This window comes from Protopterus annectens, chromosome 8.part1 (genome assembly GCF_019279795.1).
Source record: "Protopterus annectens isolate FY-2018-M chromosome 8.part1, PAN1.0, whole genome shotgun sequence".
NCBI classification, from domain to species: Eukaryota; Metazoa; Chordata; order Ceratodontiformes; family Protopteridae; genus Protopterus; species Protopterus annectens.
The window spans coordinates 461,953,957-461,979,555 of NC_056742.1; the positions used below are offsets into that span (position 1 = coordinate 461,953,957).

The 25,599-nt window shown below is 40.0% G+C and overlaps 1 protein-coding gene across 1 annotated transcript in view; it reads left to right on the plus strand.

Moving 5' to 3' along the window:
- The window catches only part of LOC122810404, a 2,461,722-nt gene extending 2,436,664 nt beyond the window's left edge, over positions 1–25,058 (plus strand). The window contains exon 5 of the mRNA XM_044082010.1: positions 24,829–25,058. Coding sequence (XP_043937945.1) covers positions 24,829–25,047 — 219 coding nt within the window. The 3' untranslated portion in view covers positions 25,048–25,058. The remainder of the gene's footprint in view (positions 1–24,828) is intronic.
- The last annotated feature ends 541 nt before the right edge of the window (positions 25,059–25,599 follow it).

Below are 25,599 nucleotides of genomic sequence, written 5' to 3' on the forward strand. Positions count from 1 at the left end.
TTGCTGAAGTTCCTTTTCAGGGTCTGCTTGCACTGCCACATCATCCGCATGCATTAGTTTTTGTAATCTGTGCCACTATCCATTTTGCTGATATAGTCCTTCAATAGTATGAACAACAGCGGCCTCAGACTTGAATCCTGAAGCACACCCACACCCACTGTGTATCCCTCTGTGAGCCTGAACACTGTTTGTACTTGTGTCATTGGATCCTTATACATAGTCTACTCTAATTCTGTCAATGTTTCCAGGACTTCAGAACATCACAAGACTGCCTAAATCAGCTTTTAGTGGACTAAGTCCCACGTTTTCTCAATCTAGGAATGCCCAGTTGGACCTCCATCTTTTCTCTTCTGTCTGTCTCACTGCAAACATCAGGTCAGTTGTGCTGTGTCCTGATCTGAATCCAAACTGCTCATCCCCATCTTATTTTCTATTACTCCACATATTTAGTTATGAATCACCCTCTCTGACACCTTCACAGTGTAATGGTAGTTTGATGCCCCTGTACTGCCCACAGTCATGATATTTATTGTCTGTTTATCTTATATATGCATTTCTCTCCTTGCCATGAAACACACCCTCAGGAGCCATTTCATATCCAAAGCACACAACATGTTGCTCATATGTGCTGAAACTTCATCTGAGCCTGCTGCTTTTCCTGACTTCATTTTTCATTGTGCTCTTGGTGCGTCTAATAGGGTAGATTTTTCATCTTCTTTCACTGTAAGCTATGCATGGGGTAGTACAGTTTCTGCAGGGTTTTCTTTATTCAGGTACTTCTATAAATACTACTTATATCTGCCATTGATGTCCACTGGACTGATAAACAGATTGTTGCTGGCATCCCTTGTGAATGGTGTTTATGTCTATCTTCTTTGTTTTTCTGTCTTTGCCTTGCAACGTGACAGAACTTTTTTGTGCCATCTGCTGAGTCACTTTCAGAAGCTGGTAGATACCTTGCTCTTTGCTCTTGCGACTGCTCTCTTAGCTTCTTTGTTAGTCAGCCACCATTTATTCTTAGCCTGATCTGTCTTTTCTATCTACGTCTTCCTACATTACATTTTATTTTATTTTGATAACTACTCTTGGACTTTTCTATTCCACCGCCAGCTTTCCTTATGCATCTAAGCAGTGAAGTTATATTCAGTGTAGCAATTCTTAGCTCATTTTTGCAAATTGACTGTTTCTCATGTCCAGTTTTCAATCCAAAGAGCTATTCCATGTAACCCAGTCTAGGCAGTTGGACACCAGCTGGCCAGTAGACTATTGGACCGGAGCTGTTGGACTTTAAAGGAAACATACACTGACCAGCAGAGACACACAGACCCACTACAATTGTTAACATTGGTCACTGGCATAGGTCAGAGTAGGCCTCAACCACTAAGAACCAGCAAATGCCCATACCCCATTTTGGAAACATTAGTGGATGGTACCAAATTGCCCAGAACCAATTTTAGCCATACTAAGTGGCTAGTCTTGAATGAAACAACAACCGGAATTCATATGCAAAAGGTGGGTTAGAAGACTAGTAGGGCAATATTTTATTAAAGACTGGTAATCACTAGGAATAAGCAGTACAAGAAATGCTGCGTGCACTATCTCCCCCCACCGATAATTGTTAGGGAAGCAAGGTTGAGATTCATGCTGCAAAATCAGAAAAAATTATAAATTTATATTTACATCAAATTATGTCCAAGAAAGCAGACTGGCATATTCTTTCTACTCAGGTAAGTATATTTCGACTAAGCAAATCTCGGAAATGTGAGTCTTACTGAGGTCAGAGTCTGCCTACAAGTATCTAGCCTAATGCCTGCAACATAGAATTTGCATTAGTTGATCAGACAAAGTTTGCACAGTTATGCATTTTTAGAGATATAGGGAGCAACCACTGAAAATGATTAACAGAGCTGCAGGATTATCATTTGTAGGGTTAAATATGTTTTCTAAACGTCAGGTGCATTTAGGCAGCAAGATGAGGCTGGGACTAGAAAACCGAATGTTCTGGCTTCAGTACTGATACAGCTAAGATGTCCTTGTGGAATAATAATGATTACTAATATTATTAGTGATCATCATCATCATCATCATCCCCATCACCATCATCATCATCATCATCATCATCACCATCATCATCGTCGTCGTCATCATCATCATCATCATCACCATCATCATCATCATCCCCATCACCATCATCATATTCATCACCATCATCATCGTCGTCATCATCATCGTCGTCGTCATCATTGTTATCATCATCATCGTCATCATCATCATCATCATCATCAACTCCCTTTTCCCATTTTCTACATGGGTTTGGGGTGTGGCATCAACTGTTGCCAGCTTTCTCGATTCAGTGTCATTCTCTTACCTTCTTTGACAGTCATACCTCTCTTACAGAATCCATGCATCTCTTCGCTGGGTGTCCTCATTTCCTCTTGCCTGCTTCTGTTATCTCTGAAATATTTTTCACCAAATCGTGTTCTGTTTTTCTGCGCATGTGCCTGAGCCACAATAATCTGTTCTCTTTAATTTTCTGCAATTGGAGGTACTTTGGCTTCTGCTCTGGTGTCATCATTTCTTTGACTATCTGACGGTGTACATCTTACCACCCATCTCAAGCGTTTCATCAAAATCACCTCTAGCTTCCTCAACAGATCTGCTTTTACTTCCCAGGTTTCCATATCAAGCAGTAGTACTGGTCACACCACTGTTTTGTACACCTTACTTTTCAGCTTTTTTAGCATTTTTCTGTCATATACTACCCCTTACACTCTGTGCCAATTGGCTGCAGACTATCTCTTCTCCTCAGCCACCCCTCCCAGATACCTGAAGCTGTTCCATTATTTTTCCTTCTATCAATTTCAGCTTCATCTGATTTCCCCCATTTGCTGCTGTGACAGCTATCTGGTCTGTACTTGGTTTCATCCCATGTGCCTTCAGTTTTGCATTACATTCCATATCATTTGCTGAAGTTCCTGTTTAAAGTCTGCTTGGAGTGCCACATTGTTTGCATACAGCAGCTTTGTTAAACTGGTCTCTCCAGTCTGTTTACTAATATAGGCCATGACCAATACGAATAGCAGCTGACTCAGAGTTGAACCCTGATGTACACAAACTCCCACTGAGAACCCCTCTGTAAGGCTGAACACTGTTCATGCTTGTCCCATTGAGTCCTTATACATAGCCTGCACTAATTCTACCAATGTTTCTGGGACTTAGAGCCATCTCATGACTGCCCAGCTTAGCTTTCTCGGGACCTTGCTATACTCTTTCTCCAAGTTTAAGAATGCACATTTGGAGTCTTTCCTCATCTTTAGCTTCTTCTCTGCTACCTATCTCACTGCAAACATCAGGTCAGTTGTGTTGCATCCTAATGTGAATGCAGACTGCTCTTCCCTTATAATACTTTCTACTTTTCTGCGTATCTGTTTATTATTCACTCTGTCTAGGACTTTCATGCAGTACGACAGCTGGTTGGTACAGCTGTACTGCCCACAGGTGTGAGTAGCCCCTTTTTTCTTGTACACTCACACTAGAATGCGTATTGCTCAATTGTCTGAGACACGCCTTTCTTTCCACACTGCTATGAGTACCTACAGGAGACATTTCTGCCCTAACGTAACCAACATCTTGATCATATATGTCATTATTACCTCATCCAAGCCTGCTGCTTTCCCAGACTTCATTTAATTTAGTGATGTTTTTATTTCCTTTGGGATGGGCTCTTCTTCCTGTTTCATTGAAGTCTATGTCTGGAGCAGTACAGCTTCTCTGGGGTTTCTTCATTCAGAAGCTGCTGGAAGTACCTTTGATTTGCCTTTGGTGTCCTGTGGACTGATGAGTAGTTTATTGTGGCATTCATTTGGAATGGTTTCTGATGATCATCTTTTTTATCTTACTGGCATTGCCTTACAAGCCGAGAGAATTTCTTTTTGCCATCTACTGAGTCACTTTCCAGAAGATGGTTAAGTGCATCTGATGCCTTGTTCTTTGCTGTTGTAACTGCTCTTTTTGCCTATTTGGTAGCTAATCAGTATTCCTTCTTAGCCTGTTTTGTTTTTTAGTTTCTCATAGTTTCCTGCACTCACTCTTTCTTTTGATAATGTTCTGGACTTCTGCATTCTACCACCAGCCTTACTTATGTCCCTTATTTCCATAGTTGGCTCAGCTACATATCTGCTCTATAATCTTCACACATGCTGGTTTGAAATGTTGCCATATTTCTTCTACTCCACTTGTCTTCTGTTCTCTTCTCTTCTTCCTGGGGTGTTAATGGCCTGGGAATTTTCTTGGACTCTTGTGCTTTCACTCTAGTCTACTTCCAGATCTTCAGGCTAGTCTTTTTTGACCATAGAGCCTTCTCTAACCAATGCTTGCAACAAATTTAGTCACCAGTGGTTTATGCAGACTATTTCACTGGCAATGACTTTGCAATCTCTGATTCTACTCAAATACCCTTTCTTTATAAGGGTGAAGTTTACCTGACTTCCTTGTTGATTACTCTTGTGTGTGTTTTTTTCTGTCATGGTGAACCATGTGTTGCCTGCCATTAAGCCATTAACCAGAAGACTGTCCTTTTCTTCTTTATTCTCCCTGTGGCCAAAGGCCATCCTCATTTCCTGTTTTGTCTGCATTCAGGACCCTCATCATCAACACTACGTCATACTGTCCTACTTTATCTAGTAGGTCCTACACCTGCTATCTGAATGTACCTTTTCTACTGCAATCATAATCCTGCTAGTCGGCATAGACAGAGAGTATAAATGCTGCCATGTCTTTACATTGGACTATGATGGCCATGAGTCTATCACTGATTCTGGGGACATCCCTTACTGTATTTGGAAGACCCTCCCTCAACCACAACTACAATTCCCACACCATTATCATCTCTTCTCCCCCTGAGTAGTAAACTCTGCATCTGAAGCCAAGTGGCCTTGCTAAAGCGCCCTTCCACCTTGTCTTCTGGGTACACATGTTGTCCAGTCAATTTCTTACCATCATGTCATCCATTTCCAAGCTGCATTCTGTCAGTGAATCTACATTCAGTGTAGCAATTCTTAATTCATGTTTAACGGAATGATTGGTTTTATGTCCAGCTTTCACTAGACATAGCTGTCCCAGGAAACCCAGGCTGGGCAAATGATCATAGGCCATCCAGTAGGTTATTAAGCTAGGACTGTTGGACTTTACTGGGCACACACAACAGCCAGTAGAAGCACATAGATCCCTACACTGCTCACCACAGTCAAGACCCAGTTTTGTGTTCTGAGGTTCTAGCTCTGACACAGTACACAGTCTGTGATCTGTAGTCTTCTATCTAGAGTACACTGCTCACCACAGTCAAGACCCAGTTTTGTGTTCTGAGGTTCTAGCCCTGACACAGTACACAGTCTGTGATCTGCCTTTTTCTATCTAGAGTACACTGTTCACCACAGTCAAGACCCAGTTTTGTGTTCCGAGGTTCTAGCCCTGACACAGTACACAGTCTGTGATCTGTATTCTTCTATCTAGTGTACACTGCTCACCACAGTTAATGGCTGAAACAGTTGGTCTAGACAGCTATTCCCCAAATAGACACTGCATAGTCTTTGTTGCCAGCCAGGAGCCCATTCAGATTTTATTTGGGGGTAGGATTGAGGTGGAAACACCAGGCACATTTTTGGGAGAAACTCCCACAGGAGTACAAGGAGAACATGCAAACCTTACACAGGCATTGGATGGAGATTATGATCTAAGCCAGTAATCATGCTTGGAAGGCAAAGACCTTAGCCATTTTACCAACTGTGCCTCTACTGCTAGGTAACCAATTAATTAGGAGTGTGTACTAGCTAACCCCCCCAAAAAAAAAAATAAAAACAAAAGTACAAAGCAAATGACTGAGTGTAGGGTGTAATGTATTACAATCATCAGGTAATCAGCTGCATTCTATATGAGTAATAAAAGAAAAATTGATTTTATTTAAAATTTTATAAATAAAACTTATAATTTTGGACTGCTGGTATTAAATGGGGATACCCAATGTGTTTGGGGTTGGTGTGGGTCAATAGAGGACCTACATTGCTCATATGATATGACAGGTGGGGAGAGTCTTCTTTTCCCTTGGTGCAGGTAAAGTTGCCACCTGTTTATTTTTTTCTACTTATTCAGAAGTGGAGACCTTTATCTGTTTCTCTAGCAGTAGAGGTATATAGAATGATTTTACCAGAGTTTTAAGCACTCTTTAAGTGATTCAGTAGTTCAGGAGGATCAGCAATGTTTATTTATGATATTGGAACATCTATGCACCATCAAATAATTCCTACGTTTAAAGAACACGTCTGCCCCTACACTTGTCTCCACCTTTTGTTAATTGACTGACAGGCTCAATGTCAAACTGAAGAACTAATCAATTTGGAAGAAAAATAAACAATGCCAAGAAGCTCACAGAATATAAATAATAAATAAAGGGACTCTTGCTGAATACATATTTTTTCATGAAAGATTTGCGGTTTGTAGTAGCAGTCATCCATATAATTTCATTGATGGGAAGATGGTTTGTCTTCTGCAGGGTGGCGTTACTGGCAACAACATTCAGTAATTTTGTTTTCTTTTTTCAATGTCGACGGGCAATCAGCTTACCTTTCAACTGTCTCTGACTTTTAAGAACAGCAATGATTTTGCCTCATGTTTTTGCCTTGTACGTTGTAAAATCTTTGATTTTCTGGTAAATTAATGAGGAATGCAGTCAGTCAATAATGGCAGACATTAGAGTTTCATACTTTCTACTGATCACAAAATACATGTTGATGCAAAACCAGTCATTCTGTTATTTTTAAGTGAATTACAGTAACATTTAAAATTGTTTCTGTGTTTGGAACTTTGTCACCACCCCCCTCCCCATTATTTTGTGCCCACAATTCTTGTAAACAAATTGAAAGGTATACTACTAACATAGCTCTCAGGTGTCACTGATTTCACAAACCGCCCCTGCTTTTGTCTCATATTTTTGATCTATTCCTCATAAACTTGTGCTTTTTGGCAAATTGCTGAGGATTTACGTCATTAAATAATGACACTCATTTATGTTTCAAACTTCATACCACACAGAAAATGCATGTTCATGTAAATCCTGTTAATTCAGCAACTTTTTTAAGTATACAAGGACAATATTTGCAATTTGTCCATGCTTTGAGGTATTCATTTGTATTATTTTTGGCTTTTACATGATTCATTATCTAAAAGCACGAGAGCTTTTTTCAGGCACTTGGCACTGGGTGGTTTGACAGACAGGATGGACTATTATATCTGTCTATGTATTATATCTGTCTATGTAAAATGAAGCTGAATTAAATTACAGTGGCTTTTATGTTAATTTGTATATCTATGTAAAATGAAGCTGAATTAAATTACAGTGGCTTTTATGTTAATTTGTATATCTATGTAAAATGAAGCTGAATTAAATTACAGTGGCTTTTATGTTAATTTTTATTTTTACTTTTATTTTTTTGTTGTTATTATCGCCAGGCCTTTGTGAGGTGAACAAGACACAGCTGGGTTTGGGGCTAACTGTGGTTGAAAATGACTGACTCTGCTGTCATGGTCAAATTAAATAGTCATTAATTTGGCTTTACAGAACTAGTGTACATTTATGAAGCATGCTATAATACTTTATATTGTGGCTATTTTATTTCAGTCAGCTATCTGAGGTGTACACAGTTAATAAAGCAACTATAGTTGATAGGTACACAGACTATGCATGGATTAAAGTAACTCACCACTGCTATTTGACTGCTGTTAAGCAGTGGCTGAATTAGTATGTCTGGAGCTGACATCAGTGTAAAAACAATTATTGTTATGGTTTGTGCTTTTACGTGTGTGTGTGTGTGTGTGTGTGTGTGTGTGTGTGTGTGTGTGTGTGTGTGTGTGAGTGCGCGTGTGTGTGTGTCTGTGTGTGGCTGTGTGTGTGTGCATGCATATGTGTGCATGTGTGTGTGTGTGTGTGTGTGTGTGTGTGTGTGTGTGTGTGTGTGTGTGTGTGTGTCTGTGTGTGTGTGTGTGCATGCATATGTGTGCATGTGTGGCCGTAATTTGTTTTATTTTACGTAACAGTCAAATGTCAGCACTGCACAAAATAAGTAGCCAAATTAAGTGGTCTGGGCAAGATATGTGTGAAAGCAACTGGTCATTGTTAGTGGTGAAGCATATTGCAATTTCACAGAGTTTGCTCTCTGGTTGATTTCTTGGCTATGGCTCCTTCCTTGTGAAGTCTACATACCCTCCCTGTTTTTGTGCGGGCTTTTCCAGGTGCTCTTGCTTTCTACAATACCCATAGACACGCCAAAGATATACTGGCATTCCTGCAAAGTGCTTGTTGGTAAGTGTGTTACGTGTCTTTATGCATCTTGTGATTGAACTGTGTTTGCTAAGCGCAATGTCACATGTGTGCAAAAAGGTCACTATAGCTTGTCACTTGTCTAGGGGTAATGTACTGTCTAAGAACAACAACATGGAATGCAGTACTATGGAAATTCTTTTTCACTTTCCTCACAACTGGACATCACACGTATACCTAGGCAGTTATCTTCAGGAGTTAGGGATAAGGAGGCATGCTGTGTCTGTACATCTAGCAGCTACTAGATAGTCCCTTGTTACCCAAGTAAACTCACTAGAAGCAAGTCTCTTTTAAGGAGTATCCCAGGAGCATTGTCTGGTTATGTGACTTGCCCAGAGTCACACTGTAGACAAAAGGAGGCTGAGGGAATCAAACCTTAGACTGCAGGATGAAGCGTATTAGCAGCTCCTAGCATGTATTATGTGCAATAAATTACCAGACAATGCCATCACTGAAATTGTCACAGTAAACTGCAACTGTCAAGTAAATTCACCCCATCAATCCGTGGCTTCAAGAAGTGCCTGTGTGGCATCAGTAAGTTCCAGCATGAGATCCACAGCATCAGTGCCCTCAAGTGCCCATATGCCTTATGCTTGTTCACCAAATATATGAACTTATGAAGATTAAACTTCCTTATCTGACAGATATATGTATAATTACAAGGAACATACTCCATTGGATGGATAAGTAATATCCAGCTGCAAAACACTAATCAATCCAGCCCCAACGAATTCTGGGGTACCATATCTTCCCTCCTTAATCTCAGCAGAAAAGACAACGTATGCCCTGACTTAAATGCCCCAGATCATACCATAGACTCTAAATTTAACTCCTTCTTCATACACTCAATTGTCAAGCTCACCAGATCTTTCCCTAACAACTCTTCAGCTCCATCCATACTTCCCACCAACAGCTCCTCTCCCTCTGCCACCACTGCCAACCACTTCCCTCCCTTCACCCTTAAATCCATTCCTGTAAACAGTATAAAAAACTTCTACAACACTTAAAACCCTGCTCTAATGCCCCTGATAACTTACCACCTGCTTTCCTCAAGTCAGCTGCTGATGGCATAGCTCTCCCTATCTGAATCCTAATTAACCACTCCATTCAAAAGTCATATGTACCTCTCATCTGAAAAAAGGCCTTTATGGGAGGGTGGCCTAATGGTGAAGTTGTTTACCTTATAGACACAAGGTGCAGGGTTTGATTCTCACATAGGGTAATTGGATAGGCTTAAAATGGCCCACAAGGGCAGTTAGCCTAGTAGTAACCTATGAACCTATGAATCATTCCCTTACACAAAGGAGGTAACAACTCTGACATCTCCAACTTCTGCCCCATAGCCATACTCTCCCCATCTTCAAAATCCTTGAAAATGTATTCACTTCCAACTTTAATCCTACCTCTTAAATAACAATCGTCTAACCCCAACACAACATGGCTTTAGGCCTGGACACAGTACCACCACTGCCTTTCTATCCTTCCTTGAAATCATCAACCAGCCACGTGACTTTGGCAATATTGTATCTACCCTCCTCTTAGACCTATCCAAGGCCTTTGATACCATCTTCCATAGCCTACTCTTGTCCAAACTCTCTAATCTAAATCTTTCCTCCTCTTCCATCAATTGGTTTTCCAGCTACCTCACGAATAGGCAGCAGGCCATCAAGTGAAATAACTGTACCTCCCCCTACTTTGACACTCTGACAGGTGTCCCCCAAGGTTCTATCCTGGGTCCTTTACTTTTTAACATCTTCATTAATGACCTCCATCTTAGTATCTCAAATGTCAACCTTGTTCAATTGCCAGATGACTTCACTATCATCTGCTCTTCTGAATCTCTCCCCAGTCTCATGGATGATACTCAGTTTGCCTTCAACCACACTAAGACATGGATGCTTAACAATCACCTAGCTCTAAATGCATCTAAAACAAAACTCATGATCTTCACCCCTTCTAAAAACACCAACTTAGACAAGAACTCCTTCTCTATAGTTAGTCAAAACAGAACTCCTATCCAAATTGTCCCCTATACTAAGCTCCTAGGTGTCATTATCGATGAACAGCTAAAGTTTGACACTCACCTTCAAACTTACATCAAGAAAACTTACCAGAAGCTTGGAATGCTTTACCGCCATAACCGTTACATTACTTAACCTCTATACCACCTACCTCCTTCCTTCTCTCATGTATGGGGCCCCTCTTCTTACCAGCCTACAAGCCACCCTCAAAGCCAAACTAGAATCCTGTTACAATAAGATCTCCAGGTTTGCGACTAACTCCAAATCCTCCTCCCATCACTTTAACTCCTTACATTCCTTGAACTGGCTGTAACTCCCCAATTATCTCTCTTACATTCAGCTCTGCACTGTCCATAAACTCATTTTTAAGCCATCTCTCTGCCCCTCCTTCGCCTCCATCCTCACTCTGCATCCTCCCAATCGATCTCTCAGGTCTAATAATCAGAATCTCCTCAAAGTTTACAAACCCTCACATACTGCTGGCCAATTTCTTTTGTCTTTTTTCCTAGCACGCACATGGAACTTCCTCCCTGCCCACATCTGCACTATCCAAAACCTCTCTTCTTTTAAAATATTGCTCCATTCCTATCTCTTTTCTACTTGGGAATGCTCCTGCTCTCATCCCTCCTAATTTTCTCTCCTTCCTCCTTTTCATTTAATCTACTCTCCCATTAACTCTAGCTACTTTAGCTACACTTTTTTCATCCATTCTCCCTCTTATAATTGCTTCCTCCTAATACTTCCCATGCTTCCTCCTAATACTTCCCATGCTTCCTTCTAATACTTCCTGTGCTTTCTCCTAATACTTCCCATGCTTCCTTCTAATACTTCCTGTGCTTTCTCCTAATACTTCCCATGCTTCCTTCTAATACTTCCTGTGCTTTCTCCTAATACTTCCCATGCTTCCTTCTAATACTTCCTGTGCTTTCTCCTAATACTTCCCATGCTTCCTCCTAATACTTCCCATGCTTCATCCTTCCTCTTCTCTCACATTACTATTTACTCCCTCTATACCCTACCCCACATTAACTTTTCATGCCTAACATGCTTATCATTTCATCTTGTTCTAATCCACTACTCCTGTATACTAAATCAGTCCATTGCTACTGTAACCACTACATCAAATGCTTAAATGAAACTCAAGTTGTGCAAACTTTGCTTTAAATTTCGGACAGCTTTGTTTTTGCATATTACTCTATATGCATCCTGTACCACTTCTCTGTCTTTAATAATGTATGTACATACAACTTTTTAAAATTCCTGTCAATTTACATTTGTTATAACTTTAATTGAATCATGTATTAATTCTCTGCACTTTATTAATATTGTATGTATTTGGAGCTTTTCTCCCCGTGCTTCCATTGAAAAAAAGGCTCGTCTAGGCCCAGTGGACTTTCTTGGTTAATAAACTACAAATAAAAATAAATAAAATAAAAAACAACTAATTATCTCTAGAGTGAGAATAACAGCACAATTAATGTTATTAACTATAGCAATTGAAAAAAAAAATTTTATTCATGACTTTTGTTGATATTCTAGGGATACTTAATAAAAATTGTAAATACATGCTCAGTCATAAATGATCAAAAAACAATGTCTTCACAACCATACTGCAGGTTAAACCATTTTTTTCAGACTGAAGTCTCAACAGCAATACCCCAAACCCCAGTGGAGAAATGAGAAGCACTCTGCAAGAGTGAACACAGTAGCTGAACAAATTGTGATCAAAGAATCACAACATTAAACATAGGAAACAGTCAGGGAAAAGCAACCCTGAGGAAATAAAACCTGAACTAATACACACCAAAACTAAAACCACTTCAAAAAGCACTTTTATTATCAAACTTTTAACACTGTTATTCATGAATAAACAGACCATCTGAGAAGTAGTTTTAGTTTTGTTTTCTATTTGTTTTCGCTCTTCACTAGGCTTTTTTGTTGTTGTTGTTGTTCTTCTTCTTCTTCTCTTTCAGCTGCTCTCATTAGGGGTCGCTAGAGCAGATCAACTGTTTCCATTTCTTCCTGTCCTCTGCATCTTGCTCTGTCACACCAACCACCTGCATGTCCTCTCTCACCACATCCATAAACCTTATCTTAGGCCTTCCTCTTTTCCTGTTACCTGACAGCTCCATCCTTAGCATCCTTTTCCCAATATACTCTGCATCCCTCCTCAGCAGATGCCCAAACCAACGCAGTCTCACCTGTCTGGCTTTGTGTCCAAACCATCCAACTTGAGATGACCCCTAATATACTGATTCCTAATCCTGTCCATCCTCATTATACCCAGTGCAAATCTTAACATCTTTAACTCTGCCACGTCCAGCTCTGACTCCTGCCTTTTTGTCAATGCCACTGTCTCCAACCCATATAACATAGCTAGTCTCACTACCCTCTTGTAGATCTTCCCTTTCACTCTTACTAGCACCAGTCTGTCCCAAATCACTCCTGACACTCTTCTCCCCCCATTCCACCCTGCCTGTACTCTCTTCTTCACCTCTCTTTCACACTCACCATTACTCTGAACTGCTGATCCCAAGTACTTAAACTCATCCACCTTCGCCAACTCTACTCCCTGCATCCTTATTATTCCTCTATCCCCCCTCTCATTCACACACATATATTCTGTCTTAGTCCTAGTGACCTTCATTCCTCTCCTCTCCTCTCTAGAGCATATCTGCACCTCTCAAGGTTCTCCTCAACCTGGTCCCTACTCTCACTACAGATCACAATGTCATCTGCAAACTGCCTTTAGTCTGGCAGTTCCTGAGGGCCAATCACTACCAGTTCAGAGGCCTACCTTTCAGTGTCACCTCAGTCCCCTGGGTGTTTACCAAATGTATGGCGGTGGTAGTAGCCCATCTCCATCTGCAGGGTTTTCCAGTCTTTCCGTACCTGGACTATTGGCTCCTCACAGCTCCCGCAAGGAATCATCTCATTTGGCCTGCAGATTATACACTCAGCATCTTTTGGGGCCTAGAGCACCTTCCTGTGGTACAGAATTTGATTCCACCAACTTGTTTTGCCTGCTGTGTGACTTTGACCAAGTCACTTAACTATAGAGTGCTCTGGGGCAATTGGGAGTTTGGGCTTCCTCCCTAATGATTTCCTTCTCTGCATGCCGATTAACTACTTACAAACCAATATGTCATTCAGAAAACGTCTTTGACTGAACATTTTGGACCCAGACTTTCAGTGTATCATCTTGTAAGGCCTGCACTTTAATCTGTGCCACTGCTATTGTTCAATTCAATTCCCAAAATTCATTTTGCCCAGAGTTATTGCATCTGCCTTTAGAGCACAACTGGGCCTAAAATAAGTACCTTAAAATGTTTTCTATGAAGCTTTCCATTGTGCACGCTAGCTATCATGCAAGCCTGAAGTTTGGGGCAAGCCTGAAGTTTGGGGCAAGCCTGAAGTTTGGGGCAAGCCTGAAGTTTGGAATATGTTTTTGAAAATAATTTATGTATAGGAGGTTGACATCAGTGACAGTAGAATGTAGTGTGTTTCCCTATATGTGGACGTATATGATCCTCTCAGCAAAACAGTAGACATCCGCTTTGATTCATAGATGGCTGAAGAGATCTGCACAGTATTATGTAGATGAGCAGTGAATTGTCTTCTGCTACATTTTAATGAAATGGCAGTGGTCTGGCAGAAGAAGATGACTTCTGAAGACTGAAGGAAGGCCTGCCACAGTCCGCACAGTTAAGCACCTCAAAGTACACATGCTAGGAAGTTCCTCAAAGGAAAGCAATTCACAGTATAGCTTCATAGGTTCATACCTTTTTAAGCCTATTCATGCATCCCAAATGTATCTGACAAGTTTAGGATAGTACTTGGGTGGTCAAGCATTTATCATCTGCCTCTGTATATTAGAGACACAGGTGCCAGACCAGGGGTGAATTTCAAATTCCCCATGCACTGGTCCAAGTTACACTTAAATTCGGTTAGGGAAGAACTCTGCTTCACACCGATGGGAAGCTTGTTCCAGAGAATGGGCAGTCTTTGAAATATAAACCTGTCCCTCTAACATGTCCTATTTAAGCCACAAGAAAGGTATAAGTCCTTAGATCTGGTAACTCTGATGCCATTTGTATACAGATATGCAGAAGATCCATTAGACTGGGATCCAGTGAGGCCTTGTATGTCAGGCATAGAGTACCCCTCAACAATCTGTAGGAAACTGAGTACACGGGTAGGGCTTTGAGGTGATTCATGTACAGCATGCTGTTCATGCCATATATTCCTTTTGTGAGTAACCTTTGTGGACATTCCATTTTTTGCACGTATCTGGTCAGGTACAGACTGGACAAGGCATTATACTTAATGACTGGTCTGATGAGGGCCAATTACAGTGGCACAATGACTTCCTTGGGCCTAGATGGCATATCTTTGCTTATATGTTGCGCAGTTTAGAATCATTTCCTTAATTACACAAACACATGATGGTCAAAGGCCAGGTTACTGTTTACATGTATCCCCAATCCCTGAGTACTGAGTCATCTCTTTTAGGGGTGTGTTATCAATGAAGGAGATTCCAAGAGTAATCGACTTCTCAAAGGATACTGTTATGCATTTCTTGGTGTTGAGTTTTACATTGTAGCACTGGCACCAGTTATTTGCCTGTGTCAGTCCTTTATGGATAATATTATTGTCTTAGGGGCATTCCTTGACTGCACCTAGTTTTCAATCATCTGAAAACCCTGTGAGGCAGAAGACCTTGACTTAAGAGAAGTAGGAGGCAAAAAGGAGACCACTAGTGACCTGCCTCTTTGTGGAGTTGGAATCCCCTGTTCTAGGTTCTTGGAGGCCCATCTCAGAGCCTACTGGCTAACCAGTCAGTAACATAAAGGGTTTATACCTAATGCTATGTGTTTGTCTACAATGCCAGAGTGGGGTATTGTATCAAATGCCTTAGTCAAATCAAGGAAGGCAGTATTCACCATTTTGCCTTCATACATTGTTTTGATGACTTTCTCAAAGAAGTCCAACAGGTTGAGTAGGCACAATCTGCTTTTGGCAAAACCAAGCTGGTGGAATCTAGTATCTGAAGGTATCTTATGTCATTGTTAATCATTTCCATGACAATTCTATTCATGGCTTTGCATATGAGACTAGTCAGACTTATCGTTTTGTAGTTACTATGGTCCATAGGTGGATTGCCCTTATGTAGAGAGATGACTGTAGCAGTTCTCCATTTTGCATGGCATGCAGCATGTTTGTAGGCTACCCTGAAATACTGACATGAGTGGTTCTCATAGGTCATGAGTCATGGTATTTAGGTGGTCTCCTAAGATATTAATGGATCCCATTGATGCAGTGCTCTTAGACTTGGAGAGTGCATTACACCATAGTGATAGATGAAGGGGGATATGTTCAATGGTATTTCCTCTGGAATGGCTGGGGTCTAAATGGGTAAAGCTGGAGCTGAGTTTCTAGACAAATAAATTTGCCATATCTTCTGACTCAGTGTAGGTGGCTCCATTTACAATTAGTTCTGCACATTGGTGTGCATTGCCTTAGAGTTTTTAGGTATAAGTAAGGAAATCTGCATGGCTGTCCTTGGCCTATAAGGCTATTGTTACCTCAAATTTGGCTTTGGTTGACTTGATTTGCTATCTGAGTTGCTCATTTAAATTAATGATAGTAAGTTATTTTAAGGAAGGCACACTAAAGTACAGCAATGGAAAGCCCCTTAAAGGAGAACGCATCACAGTATACAGAAGAGAGTTTGAGCATGAGGTGACCTGTTTAAGTCAGGATAACATAGCCCCAGGTACTATCAGACAGATATACGCCACATTTCCAACAAGCAAAGGAAAGTTGCATTTACATGCATGCAGTCATCTGTTCAACAGGGAGTAGCATTCAATGGAACAAAAGTGCTATACCTGCAGAGGTGCTTTGAATTACAAAGGTTGAATTGTATATGTAAACAGTAATAATGAAACTGTGAAAAATATGACTGGCAACCATTGACATCACTTTGCTGCCTCTGTTATGGCAGGCATTGGATGCAGGAAAGACACAGTAGTAGTAACTGCTGATTTTATCATGGAGCAAACAGTGGCTCTCTGTGCAGATGAGGCAGTTTGTCATCCTTTTGTGGTCCAATGCACTATTAGAATCACTTAAATAGGAAACACACTCTAAAAAATCAGAAGTGGACCCTGAAGGACATGTCTGTGAGGCCAAAGGTCCTATCATTAAATTGCAACCAGATTACCATCAAGTGCCATGGTGAAACTGCATAATTTTATCAAATTAGGACAGCCTAACAGACCTTCAATGAATTATTTTGTGGATGGTGGATGGGGTATTTCAAGCTTTCAGATGTTTACCATTTTACCATAAACATCAGTAGTGCCAGTAGGGCTTACATCAAGGATGCAACCTATTTTATTTATGCTTAATTACTTAAAACAAAACATATAGAGCTATGTACCACTGCATTCTGAAAGTGGTCAATAAGATAGACTTATCCATATCTCTTCCTTAAAACAAATATATGGGTTTACAACAGGTGATAGATTCCAAAGCTCTAGAAAGCCACTGTCTCCATGCCAAGGACTTAAGTGTCTTGTATCTCGGCCAGGCTACTGCTTGTGCCTGAACTCAAATATGAGATAGGTGAGCAGCTGTGGGGTGGGGGCTCTGTTCACTCATACTGGAATATGAGTCCAAGCAAGCATCTATTGGGAGGAAGCACTGCTTGTGCTCAAAAGAGCAGGAGGGGGTTTAGAAATAGGGAGCAGTATAGGGTTTAAGATTATGCACCAGGAAAGGGGGATTTTGGAGTTAGGCAGCAGGAAGGGAGTGTTAGGATTAGGTAGTGGGAAGGGAATTTTACATTCAGGGATTGATCAGGGAATTTAGGTTTAGAGAAGGGGTGGAGTTTAGGTCTGTGAAGCATGAAGGGAGTTTTAAGCTTAGGGAACACGAAGGATGTTTTAGGGTTATGGAGCAATAGAGGAATTTACATTTATAGAGGAGGTTACAGTTTTAGGTTTCAGGAGCAATCAGGGACTTTAAGGTTAGGGAGGGGGAGTGGAGGGTTAGGGTAATGGACCGATGAGTCAGGTTAGGAACTTTGTGGGGGGGTTTAGTTTTGGGTTTAGGTTCTGTTTGCACTATATAGTTTATAGGACCAGGTGGTGGGAAAGCTGTGTTGAAACAGAATATCAGTTTAGCTGTAGTTAGATCCCTTGCTATTTCTAAAAAAGTGTCAGTGAGCAGGTGTTGTCCATTGTCTCCTGAACCTTATTGACTTCTTCAAATCAGTCTCCAGAGCCATGGACAAGAGTAAGGCAGTCCACACAGCCTATATGTACCTCGCCAAGGCCTTTGACACCATCCCCTACTCTGGCATCATAGATAAACTTTCTAAGCTGGGCATTAATCCCTATGTCACTCAATTGTTTGCCAATTGGCTTACTGACAGAACCCACACTGTAAAGGTAGCTGATTCCAAATCCAGCTCCAGACAAGTGACAAGTGGAGTATCTCAGGGTTCAGTCCTGGGACCTCTTGTGTTTGGCATCTACTTCTCCGAAGTACAGGCCAACACTAAGGGACTCTGGCTAACAAAGTTCTCAGATGACTGCAAACTGGGAGCCATTACTGAATCCCCAAATTATGTGAATACTCTACAAAAGGGCCTTACAGAAACAGATGCTTAGTGCCAGAGCCACGGGCTCAAGCTCAATGCTAAGAAATGTATAGTTATCCCCTTTGGGAAAAAAACATGTACCCATGAATTATCACATAGGTGGCAGTACACTAAACACTGAAAGTGTGATAAGAGACTTAGGGACACAGGTGAACAGTGGTCTCACCTTCAATAACCACATCACCACAACAGTCAGGAAATCCTTCTATGTGGCACATCTCATCACTAAGGGCTTTTCATCCAGATAAACGGAGGTCATTGTCCCACTGTACTCATCTCTCATTAGACCCATGATAGAATACAACGCCCCATTTGGTATGTAGCTCTCAAGACATCTGCAACAACTGGAAAGGCCGCAGAAATACCTCACTAAAAGGATCACAGGCATAAAGCAGATGACCTATGCTGACCACCTTAAAAAACTCCAGCTATACTCTGTCGCATATCGTCTACTCCGAGGCGATCTCTGATTAACATACAAGGTCATGTCAAACCCAGAGCTGTTGGACATGCTACACTTAAAGAAATCCCAATCCCTCAGAGCCACACGCTCCAGGGATCTAAATCTTGTCATTACAATAAACAAAACATGCTGGAGGGATAGGTTCCTGACCCAGAGACTCACCAGACTCTGGAATAGACTGACCATACATGTTAAGCAGAACACCTCTTTGGCCCTCTTCAAAAGGAACCTTGATGATTGGATGGGAGAAAGGAAATTCACCCCGGGGATCACATCAGTCGCCCTGCTAGATAGGGGTCCAGAGAAGTAAATAGTGTGGGAAGAAATAGCCAGGGAATTGTCATGGCTAGGCTTGTATAGGCCCTAGGGCCGATAGCCTAGTACCAACCTATAAACCTATGAACCTATAAGACCACCTGTAGTAGACCCGTTGGGGAGGCATAGTGCATTGCAGTTTTAATTCATTACGCTTCAGCTTAACATGCCATTGTTTGATGTATGCCCAAGCTGTTTATTAAAATTATTTACATTTTACGGTGAGGTGAACATTGATATGGCTTACAGATATATTCATAATCATACAGCTCTCATATGAGGCGTAGGTTTGTGTTGCAGCTCACTATGCCTGTTTTGTTTATGCATTGTAATAGAGAAGAACATTTGTTTCTGTATTCTGTAGCATTTCACATAGTATCTCCATTTATTTATTTTGTTGATCTGCATTGTCCTGCCCCCATTTGTGCTCTGCACCTATATGATTTCTGCAATTTTCCTCACGTTCGCTCACATTCGGGTTTATATTAGAATGTTGCAGGGCAGAACAGCAAATGCCCTTATGTCGATACAGCTTAACAGAAACCAGTAAATCTTGAATGGCCAGAACATTCATTTTTTTCCCCAGGGAAAAAAAAAATCACTGGGCCATCAAAAAAAAAGAACAAAAAAACAAACCGATAGACAAAATAAAGTTGGGGGCTTTGGCCCCCACACCCCCCTACTTAAATATCCCAACTCTGAGATTGCACTACAGTGGAGAAAACGGCAAAGTCCCGACAATGGCCCAGCAATTTTTTTTCCCTGGGAAAAAAATTGCTGTTCTTGCCATTCGAGATTTAGTCATTTTGGTTATGCTATGTCAGTGTAAGGGCATTCGCTCTACTGCCCTGTTGACATTCAAATATAGACCCTCACATTCATATGCATGATTATTAGGATGGTGGGGTTGGCTTTATTGCCTTCAAGAGCTGTTTTTCTTTTGGCTTGCAATGAACATCAATAACCATGACTGCAATGAATAGCAGTGTTTAAACTTAGTATTGCAGAAGTTGCTTGCATAACTCCTCATTGCTTAGCAGCAATTTGCACACACAAACGAAAACTGCAGATTGGCTTTGACAGCTGATTGCTTTATTTTGCTACTTGCAGAATCGCCTTCTGTTCTCCTCAGGACCTTGCCCTGTCGCTGATCTACCTTTGACTGTTGGTGCATTGGTGCATTCATTCAGACATAATTCTTTTCTGTCTAGGAACCCCCATTAGCTTTCTGCTCCCCAGCAAAGGTTCAGTGTTAGGGAGTAGTCCAACATGCTGGTCCTGTGGGGCATCATACCCTCACTTTTCTCATGGAAGCACTTGCCTCAGTACCTCCTCTGAGCGTGAAATCAGTACATACCAAAGGGAAGCAGGCATCCATGTGCTAGTTTCACCTGAGCTACTTAGCACGAGTTCAGCCAGTTTGGAAGTCCACTTGGTTAACAACTAATGCTTCCACTGGTTGTCACCCAAGCCAGACCCATCTCCCACCCCTCACCCTATGATAGTTAGAGTTCCAGTGACCTCTATCTCTCATCCTCCCCAACCAGCTGTACCAGCTCAGGCAAACACGTGAACCACTACTTGAACTAATGTAGTCAGTGCTTAATCAGTCTGTGCCATGGGGATGGATTTTTATTTTATTTTATTACTTGCAGTTTTGAATGGTCTTCCACATGATTCTTCTAAAATTTACTTTCCTCCCATGAAATACTTAATTTATCTGTGACTCTCCTTTCTTTGCTGTGAATTTAGAGGACCCAGCATAAGCCTTTTTTAAGAAGCATTTACTTCTCCTAGAGAAACAGGTGGCTTGGCAATGTCATGCATCTATAACAGATGTGGTACCCTTGGCATTGACATCTCAGAATTAGTATTTAGTGGCAGCAGTTAGCTAGACTGGTCTGAATGATTCCATGCTTCTTGTTTGTCCCTTCTGTCCCCCTTATGGCATTGACAGCACAGGATGTATGGTAACCTGGTCCCTAGTTCATGCATTCTATTATACTTAAAATTATGAATATCTGTAATGCAGACAATTACTGCAATACTTCTGGGACAAAAGCAACACAATTTTCTCAGTCAGTATCTTTCCCTCTCCCCCTTACTGCAGAAGGCCAGGATGTAGAGTTTTTTGACAAGAAAAAGCTGGATTGTTTCATTATGGATTACTATCAGATATGTGGATCAAGAATTATGCAGTATTTCACCGCCAAAAAATCCCTAGCATTCCAGCTTGAATGTAGAAAATTGTGATAGGAAAACTACATCTGGACATGGCCTACAAAATGTCAGGTCCCCCCAAACAAACTTCAATGTCCACATCATCCTGCTACATGTTATGAGCAACCCTGACGTCACATTATGTGAATAAAAAAATATTTTTTTTCACAAAAAGTCAAACGTGTCTGTCTCTTTTATTTTTCAAAGCAAACTACCATTTTTTAAACAGTGCCCAGATCTGTCAGATTCAGACACTTAGAAATTACTCCTGTTTTGCATGCATGTGCATTTTAAGTGGCATGTGAAAGGGAGCCAAAATAAAACAAGTTGCTGTCATAGGTTTGTAGGTTCTCTTTGCAAGCTTATAGACCACTGTCTGTTTAGAATTTTATATCCCATCATCCCATGCTTGAATTTCTTATATTAAAAAAGAGGTTTGAAACATGTGCAAGGACATAATGCTATTTAAGTAAGGAACATCTCTGACAGAAAGATCTCTTTTATAATCTTGGTCTTAATGTCTGCATGTTTAAAACTAAGATGCCTCTCTGGTGCTTTTGCTGAATCTCGTTTAAGTCAAACAAAAAAACTTCCATGTTAAAGGAGGCTTCTTACTACAAGTAGGAATCCTGGAATAGCAAATGTGGGAATAACAGAAAAATGTTATAAAAATGCAAAATTATAAAAAGGGAAAACCTCATGAGGGACTTGTTATTTTTGCAAATAATCATAACTTATAAAAGCACAGAATTATTAGCTTTGCAAATAACATTGTCCAAAACAAAGACAGAAATCTTATGAAGAATCTGTAAGCCAAATGTAGGTTTCTCAAAACATATTAAACAGAGTTGAGTGCAAGGTAACTTTTTTTTACTTAGTATTTGTACATTTTTTTCATAATTAATTTTTAAGCAGTCATGCTGTGTACCTTGACAAGACAATATTGATTACCTTAATGTACATAGTATTTTTTAATATTATCAGATATAGTCTTGATGGCGTGTTACTATTTTTTTAACATATATTACTATATAAGTGAATTGTGTTGTATGAAATCTTGTTTCTGCTGGTGGTGCTTGCAGATAAAAGCATACCTATTTAAATATTAAGTAACTTTATAGCCAACATATAAAAGTGAAAATGTATTTTTTTTTATATTTATTAAATGGTTTAGTGGTCTGATCCTACAAGAACCCATAACAGTCAAGGTCATGTGCAGAGGATTCAGCAAAGTTAGAATAATATAACAGGTAAAATACATTAATACAATATGAGGGTTTAAACAGGCAGTATTAAGTATGTAATAAAGTCATATATAAACAGCATAACAAGAAATGTTTAAGAAACAAACCCAGGGAAAAACAAAGTAATCTCTGAGAGGAGGACAGAAAGAGTATAAATCATTAAAAACCCACAAAGAGATTGAATGAACATCAGGTAACTGGACAATTGCCAAAGCACTTAGCAGTCATATTAGGCTTTAGCTTTTCACCGATCCATTGTCCAGTAACTAACTTTCTCCTGTACAGGGATATAGGATGTATAGCCTATTGCAGCAATAGTTGGGTGTAAGGATTTGAACCTTATTCTGGACAGGATGCTGATCTATCACAAACTGCATATGTTCACTTGCTCGTGTGCTTCATGCATATCTATGAGTAATTTGGAAGATTACAAGCCAATCTATTGCATGTATTTAGGTGCTAGGAGGAAATCAGATCACCCAGAGAAAACCCACATAGACACAGGCAGGACATGCAGACTCCATACAGAAGGTACCCCAACTGAGTATCAAACTGCAGAGCTTGCTGTCAGGCAGCAGTACTACGCTTTGCACCACTATGATGCAATCTTTAGCTCTTTTAATGCTTAATTCTTAAAAGTTGTAATATCTTTTCAAGAGATAATAAGCCAGCAAAGATTAATAATGCATATTTGTATCTCATTTTTATTGCTTATTAATATTTCATTATGTTTTAAATGTACACCCAGCTGAGAAATCATTTTTTTTTTCTTGTAATTAAGACACAATAGACTCTACATACGACTTTTGCAAGCTGAGGATACATTTGTCTTTTTAGTTCTGCAATGGAACTGTTTAGCACCGAGTTGCTTTATACTACTACGGAAATAATCAGCTATGTGTCTATCAGTCCTAGGCCAGTTATTTATTACCTTTCATATTGCATCAAGAGACTTAAGAGGCTTAGATTCTTGTACAATATGATATAGTAGGTCAAACATCCCCTTTTTCTTCATTTATCAGTCTTTTGATCTCAAGTTAGTTCTAAGAGCTGGCACGCTGAGCCTATAACCGTATGCTTCAGGGTCAGAAAAGGGCACCATTACATCTTAAAAACTTGCAGGCATTCTAGTATTATGTTGGAGCCTAGCTGAACAGATGTGGTTTTGTGTTCCCTTAGCCCTCTCTAACTATTATTATTTTATAGTTTTGTTCTGCATTCCTTCCACTCAGTCTAAAGTAAATGGAGGCCTGTTAGTTTATTACTTACATATGTCCACTTCCTTTTACCTCAGCAGGGAAAGACAAAATATGGAAGAGAACTGTGGAATTAAGACAGAGAGCTAATCCTTCCCCACCTTGAACTAATCGGTAGAATGATGTGTTATTACACTGAGCACAGCTCTGCACCAAACAGCCAGTGGGGATTCAATTTGTAGAAGCATAAACAGATACTAAACTAAGAACAACAGTGCAGTGATTTATTAACAGATTTCAGATCAAATTATCACAGCAACCCCCTGCTGTAAATTCAACAACTGCCTCTTTGTTCCTTCACCTTTTGTGTTTTTTTGTTATTACTGAAGATTTGGAAATATATACTTCACATAAAATTGTAAAATATGGAGCCTTAGCTTTATGAAGGTTTGTATTTTTGACATTGTAGCATTCTTTCCACAGCACTGACTGTAAGCATTCCTTTCAGTAAACATGGTCTCCGTGATTAATTATGTGCTTTGAAAGTTGGAAGCATTTTATCTTGGTAAAATCAGTAATGCCATTGAATTGTTGTAGCCTATCATTTACTTTAGAAGTCTGAAATTTACAGAGGTAAGCAGATCTGCAAAGAATTAGAACAACATCCCATAGTCATATGAGGCACTGAACACATTTTTATTTTAAACAATACTTAGTGCTTTGTAAAAGATCATATATAAAAGAAATATACAGTGTGTGCATCAGCTTTTGTGATTTTAAAGGGCACTTGCTTTGGTTTTGTTGGGTTCCTTAAACTTAACTACTCTCACAGTACAGTTGCTGATATCTCTACAATGCAGTCAGTGTTTCAGACTTTTTACTTTTCTGAAGCAGAGTGTCCTGACCTTCTCCAGAAGATCATTAGAATTAGCCTGGACATTTGTTTTCACTCTTTCTTCCCCTCCCCCCTTTCCAACCCTTGACTTTCACTCTCACATAGTTACATGCGTGGGCTTCTTACAATTCTTTTGGGACTGATTTATCATCATTTGTGAACATATCTGTCTCGAAACCTGAGCTTTGATCATGTTGTATTTTATAACTTACATCTGTTCTACATTTAACCTTTTGTAATGCCGTTTTTCAAATCTATCACCTGATCTAACAAAAATCATTATTGAAAACATTGTGTAAGGCATGTGGTAGATATTCTGCCTTTTTGTTTAATGTTTTACAAGTATTTTATTTACCTGATTACAGTTTTTTGTTTATTTCATTTTATTTACCTGCCATCTCTTTTTGAAATTTCCTATCTCCCTTCCCCCTCAGTCCTTCTTCCAACGCTTACAGCTTGACCCTCTAGAGCGAGCCTGGCTCCAGTTTGCTGCCATAGGAAATCCAGCTGCCTTGACCCGACTGGTGCTTCAAGATCCGACCCTCACATCCAAGAAGGTACAACAATCACTGCAAATAAAGAATGAAATGTGTTTTCTTTGGAGATTGCAAGAAAAATTCGCAATTCACATACTTACTGACAAACCCTATTAAAGGTAACATTATCCGGCTTTCTGACTCAAGTGAAAGTCTGTATTAAATCAGCTAAAGTACTTCTGTATCACATATCATCCTAAAATGTTCTGTTTTATAATAAAGTAGCTGATTGCTAGAAATTTAGTTATATAAGCAAAAATGCAAACTGAATTAGTATGTTTCACACTGCTGCCAACATGAGTTAAAGTGCAAAGCTTTCATCTAATTGTTCATATTGTATTTTTCTAACAAAATGGAGAATTAATACTGCCAGCAATCCTTATCTGGATAGAGCTATGAGCCTGCAGTGCTGAAGATGCATTATCTCAAAAATCATAACTATTATACATCACACTTTACAAGACAACTAAGCTGTAGGACAAGACAAAGAGACATAACAGGGAGTATTTTAAATTGTTCTGGGCTAAGTTTGTTGATATTGTGCAACATTAACCCTTAAGCCAAGCACCCTGCCTCTAAACTCTGCACAAAAGCTGCCTAATACATGCTTAGAGTGATTTTTCAAATATGTAAAATAGGTATATGTACCTGAGAGGCATTTCTAATTAC